Source organism: Buceros rhinoceros, unplaced genomic scaffold, assembly GCF_000710305.1.
Source record: "Buceros rhinoceros silvestris isolate BGI_N320 unplaced genomic scaffold, ASM71030v1 scaffold36134, whole genome shotgun sequence".
In the NCBI taxonomy this organism is placed as follows: domain Eukaryota; kingdom Metazoa; phylum Chordata; class Aves; order Bucerotiformes; family Bucerotidae; genus Buceros; species Buceros rhinoceros.
The window spans coordinates 13343-19187 of NW_010410596.1; the positions used below are offsets into that span (position 1 = coordinate 13343).

General features: G+C 50.0%; 1 protein-coding gene across 1 annotated transcript in view; it reads left to right on the plus strand.

The window, feature by feature from the left end:
- The window catches only part of LOC104493077 (carbonic anhydrase 6-like), a 9116-nt gene extending 3328 nt beyond the window's left edge, over positions 1–5788 (plus strand). The window contains exons 3-10 of the mRNA XM_010135700.1: positions 1122–1270; positions 1677–1772; positions 2323–2389; positions 2823–2980; positions 4077–4200; positions 4525–4623; positions 4706–4716; positions 5183–5788. Coding sequence (XP_010134002.1) covers positions 1122–1270; positions 1677–1772; positions 2323–2389; positions 2823–2980; positions 4077–4200; positions 4525–4623; positions 4706–4716; positions 5183–5788 — 1310 coding nt within the window. The remainder of the gene's footprint in view (positions 1–1121; positions 1271–1676; positions 1773–2322; positions 2390–2822; positions 2981–4076; positions 4201–4524; positions 4624–4705; positions 4717–5182) is intronic.
- The last annotated feature ends 57 nt before the right edge of the window (positions 5789–5845 follow it).

Sequence of the window (5845 nt, forward strand, 5' to 3'; positions counted from 1 at the left end):
AGCAGGAATAAGGCACTTCCAGCTCAGAGTAGGCATACCTGGCACACACACTTCACACAAGGGAAAAATAGAAGCGAACTGGGCTGTTACCTACCTTCATGCTTTCAGCAAAGCATTTGCGTAAGATCCCTCACAGGAGACTTACGCTTCCCGTAAACTCTGAACATAACTCGCTGGCTGTGTTTGGCAAAAAGCAGAAGCCGTGGTGAGAGCTATATAACTCTAAAGATGGAAGGCAGGTGGCAGGGATCTCATGTTAAAGGGAAGGTAGATGGGTTTTCCCCCACTCCAGATTCTTCGGGATATTACGAGGACATATGCTTTCAGCTTGTCTGTCTGTGAACAGTATATAAACAGAAGAAGCTTCTCAAATCTGTGACTAGTGAATCGGATGCTGTGCTCCATCTTGCAAGGCACACTTGCTATTTTTTATAGCGTGCTCTGGGTTTTCATTTGGATGAGGCAATCCTCGTTTTCAGTCCTCGGTTTGGCGTATTTATTAACATAGTACATGATCTGTGGCAGTACATTAGCAGGAAGACAAATGTTTCGTAGGCTCTTTGTGAATACTCCTTGGCAAGGAGATGTGTCTCTATAAATCCTTCAAGCATTAAGGCAGCCTTTGCGAACACGCATAGCTCTGGCCCAGCATGCCTGTTCCTAGAAGATGCGGAGTCCGGAAAACTGAAAATTAGGATGACAGGTTAGACGAGGTCACTCACTCTCCCCTGCTTTTCTTCCTTGGAAATGCAGGAGCTAACAAATCTGTGCAGACCCTTGCAGGGTGGGAGGTACTGTGCAAGAGGAGCATTAAAGCACCTCTATCACTGCCCCAGGAAAAACCCAGAGCTGCTCAGAGGGAACAAAAAGTCTGCTGACACAGCTACTGCCCAGTCATCTTTATGCTTGGTGTGGTCTTTGTGGTGCACAAGCCTGAGGTCAGGAAGGATTTTAAGCACTCCTTGCTTCAAGCTTCAGTGGTTTTCCTTGCGAATTGGAGTTAGTTCCCTGAGCATGACTGTGCCAGTTTGTTTCAGACAGGGCGTTACTGGCAGAAAGCGCTAGGCACTGCAAGCGTAGCTACAAGAACGGGCATGGCTGTCTCCAATCCTGTTTTTCAGTTCAGATTGATTTGCCACCCACAATGTACATCACCAGAGGGCTCCCAGGGCTCTACACAGCTGTACAGATGCACCTGCACTGGGGTGGCCTGGAGCTGGAGACCAGCGGCTCTGAACACACCATAGACGGGATGAGATACTTCGCAGAGGTACTTGTGAACAGAGCAGGCTGGAGGGAGGGTGTGTTGCAAGTCTGGCAATGGGGAAAAAACAAGCTGCAGCCCACAAAGCCTGAAGGGAGGAATGTGGAGGCGAGTGGGAGAAATGGGGCTTCCATACATCCAGGTGATTGGTGCCATGCAAGGGCTGAGCCTGACGGTGCTGGCACGGACCACTAAGAGAAACCACTGCAATAGCACTAATATCCTTCAAAGATGGAACTGTTCCTCCACATTCATCACAAACCTATTAAACTAAAAGTCAACTTGGCTGTGATGTGAGGTACAAGCAGCAGAGGGTGGGATGGTGACTCTCTTCAATCTGTACTTGGTCCTTTAAATTGCTGAGGAAGCCATCTATCATTCCTTCCTACTGAGCACGTTTCTCTTCTGACAGCTGCACATTGTCCATTACAACTCAGCTAACTACTCCAGCTTTGAAGAAGCCAAAGACAAACCAAACGGATTGGCTGTGCTGGCCTTCCTGTACGCGGTAGGTTTGATGCCCAGGTCGCTGAACAAGGCCAGTGGGTGATCGCTGTCTATGCTATACTCGCAGTCCGAGCAGGTGCAGACATAAGCAGCCTGTAACTAGGTTTGCACATCTATCCTAAGAGCTTATGTCTGCCACCAGCCTGAGGAAGCTGTGCCATAGCAGCACTGTCCCTCCCTTACGTCATCTGGGGCTTATACAACACCAGCCAATACAACTTGGGAGCCCCAGAAGTCCCGATGGATTATCAGGTGTGGCTGCGGGTTTTCCCTGCTGTACCTCAAGGCTTTGTTCTGATTTGCAGATAGGAACACTTGATTTTGGGTGGATGTAAGAAGTGCTAAAAAAGGGTCCTTACAGTGCACTATTCTAGCCCAGCTCTATGGGTAGTACCTTATCATGCCTGGGATGGCCCAGCCTACCATTACATCTGCGATACTGTTTGTTCTCTTGGTCTCCCAATTCATCAATTAGTTCCCCAAGTTGATTAGTTGTATAGAAGGACAGGCAGGTCACAAACCTTTTAGTTAAATTTCTATGCTGTGTTTAGGATGGACACTTTGAGAATACCTACTACAGCGAATTCATTTCCAAACTGGCAAAAATCAGGTTTGCAGGTAAGACCTGGAAATGCCTTTCTCCTTCCTTGATATTCTCAAAGCCTGTACCTATGTCCTGGGTTTGGGGACAGACATTCTGCTGTTGCTTTGCTTGCAATTATGCAGCCAAGCTTCCTCAGCCATGCACAGCTTCACGCCGTCCCTGCCCACCCATCTCAACCAGCTGCCCACAGGCAGGGTGGTGTGGAAGATGGTCAAGGCAGCAATAAAGATGCTCCTGATAAGTCTATACAACACACTGCAGCACCACCAAATAACGACTTCCTGCGATCCTCCATTCATTTCCATCCACCTTCATCCCCTTCTGCCAAAGGTCAGATATAGGAGTGCTCCGGGCAAAATGATTTGGCAGCCCCAGCTCTAACGCCACCCCCACCCTTCTCTTTGTTCCCCATTAACTGTTCATACTGCCTCTCTGTTTCCTTTTGAGGTCAATCAACTAAGCTCATTTCTCTGGATGTCCAAGCCATGCTGCCAGAAAACCTCTCGCACTTCTACAGGTACCAGGGCTCCCTGACAACCCCACCTTGCTCCGAGAACGTGATCTGGACCATCTTTCATTCTCCAATTGTCCTGTCACACACACAGGTTAGTGGTAGCTCTTCACCAGACAGCGCAGCTTCTCCTTCCTCTGTACTTCACCTTTCAAAGTTTCCTCCCGTGATTTTGGGAAGAGCTCAACAATGGGGCTTTTGGGACAGGCTCCAGGAGCTATAGCAACTGGAATTACAGCTGGCTGCAATGCCACTGTGCTGCTGCATCACAGCAAGGGTCAGCGGCAGCTCTCCGGAGCTCTGGTGAGCGATAACAAAGCTCTCTGTAGAGCTCAGACTGAAGCACTATAAAAAGGAAGAGACCAGTCAGAATTGACAAAGCAAAAACTACTGCAAGAGATTCCAAACCTGCCCGCTCCCCCCGCAAAAAAACAACCCATAAAAGAGCTATTCACAACATTCAAACAATTACAGAATAACTGGCACATTTTTTGAAGGGTATTTTGGCTTTTTTCTGGTCTACCCTGACCCTGTGCAGGTAGACTGGACCGCGTCAGGAGGGCCCTGCTGGGAGTGCTGGCGGGGCAGCAGAGGGTTTGTCCAGGCAGAAGCATTGCTGAGGACCTTGCTGCGTGCACGGGGGCGCTGGGCAGTAACCCCGCTTGTCCCAGCAGCTGAACACAGTCACACAGCAGGATCCCCTTCTCTCCTCTCTGTCTGCCTTGTCAGGACAAAAGCTTTAGCAGACAAAAAAGTAACACAAGTAAAATAAGCTTACTGCTGAGTCTTGTAGAGGGGTTCATCTTCCTTAATGAAGAGGAAGCATCAGAAATATTTTCTTCTAGGAGAAGACCAGATAAAGTGGAGACCACAGAGGTGGAGGATCACAGCGTGTTCTCATTTGAAAAAATAAATACTCTTTTTGGCCGGGGGACTTGTGAGAAAGCAGTGTGCTACACAGAACAGCAGCAAACTCTGCACCCATGCATACCATCGGCCAGGTGTTAAAACCTGCCTGCCAGCAAAATCTCTTTATCATGAATCAACCAATAAGAGCCCTCTTGTTCTGATCCTCAGCAGGAGTTCCTGTGGGTTCCTCTATAACAAATCGCCAGGTTTAACCCTGAGCTGCAGGTTAGGCAGAACTGTGGTTCCCGCTGCCCTCCGTAATCAGCCTGTGTTGCTCGCAGATCAGCCTCCTGGAGGGCACCTTGCTGGACTGGCAGAACAGGACGCTGCGCAACGACTACCGGCATGCCCAGCCCCTCAACGGGCGGGTGGTGGAGTCCTCCTTCAGAGCCAAACGCACCCAAGGTAAAGGGAATCAGCAGGCAGGGCACAGGCTTTCCCCTGCGAGGGGCAAGGGATCTACGTGGAAGGAGTGAGGCTGCAAATCCCTTAAGCTAGTCATGCTGGAGCTCCCAGGAGCAGCAGTGTCCCTGCACAGCAGGAGGTGGCCCTTGTGCCACGCAGTGGTGGCTGTAGGTTGTGTGCCAGCCCTTTGTTTTGGCTGCACTGGTCACACAGATCTCCCAAGGGCAGCAGTGCTCCATGGCACCACACAAGAATATCGGGGACAGATGCGTTTGCACCTGTACGGGCGGGTGCACGGTAAACTCAGCTGTCTGATTGCTCTAGAACAATGCCATCCGGAAGAGCTCAGCCTCAGGCTGGAACAAATCCAGGTGCAGCTCCAAGACGTGAAGAGAGAGTTGCTGAATGGAGTGAGTCACGTAGGTAAGAAACACACATCTATTCTTGAGACAATCTACCCTTCAAGGATGAAGAGCCCATGCGCTGCTGTCCTTGACTGCCTCAGTCGTTAACGGGGTTGGTAGTGATATGTGCGGGTAGAATTCTGTCCAGTGTCTAGACCCGCTGATGGTAATTCTTCCACTAGAGCATCATTAAGGCTAGTCCTAACCTCGCTACTCTCACAGCAACAGCAGCTCTCTCCTGCAACCTGTGAGCACGTGTTTACCCACAGTGAGGAATTTAAGATCAGGGTTCCCTTAGGATAAATAATCACCATCTCTATTCTACACAGGATGAGAAGAGAAAGGTGGGGCGAGGGGACCCCGTGATTTTCCCAAACAGTTGGGTGAGGGGGCTAAGCTTTTCATCATGTCACACCCCTTCCCTGCTGGTATGATCCGTGCCACTAACTGTGGCTCAAGACAGCTAAGACTGCCGCAGCCCTGCCAGCAACCTGAGGGCGCGTTCTGCAGGATTTGGGCCCAGTTACGAGCACAACAGAAAGTGTGATAGCTGCTTTTTGGTCATTCCAGGTGTTCAGTCCAGCACTTTTCCAGCTTTCTACTTCCCTGTGGAAAACATCGAGAGTTTTGTGAACGTTCATCCCCTCCATGCTATGTCTCTCCAAGCCTTCACGTTGTGTTTCTGGACAAAAGCCCAGCACGCCGGCAGTCAGACTGTCCTTTCGTACTCCACGCAGGAGAGGGATAAAGAGCTAGTGATGACCATGGGCACAGATGTGGGATTGTGGCTAGGAGGGCATTTCATCAGCTTCCCCCTGTACCATAAGGCACAAGATTGGCTGCACTACTGCATGGAATGGGCCTCCCAGTCTGGAATGGCAAATTTATGGCTCAATGGAGCAGCTGGTAAAGCAAAGAGTATCCAGAAGGGGTATGTGAGCCAGGCTGGAGGGACACTTGTCCTTGGGAAAGATAGAGACACGCTCCTTGGGACATTCTCCAATGGTTTTGCAGGGTGGATGACTCACGTGAACCTGTGGAGCCAAGTTCTCAGTCCTGCAGATATTCGGGCACTTGCCCTGTGCAAACCAGGGCAACTGAAGGGAGATATCATAGCATGGGGAGAAACCTCCATGACCCTCTTTGGGGGGGTGGTTCTGGAGTCTGACACCAGCTGTCAGTGACCTCAACTTTTTTTTTTTTTTTTTTTTATGGCAGAAAAAACCAAATTGCTTGCTCGG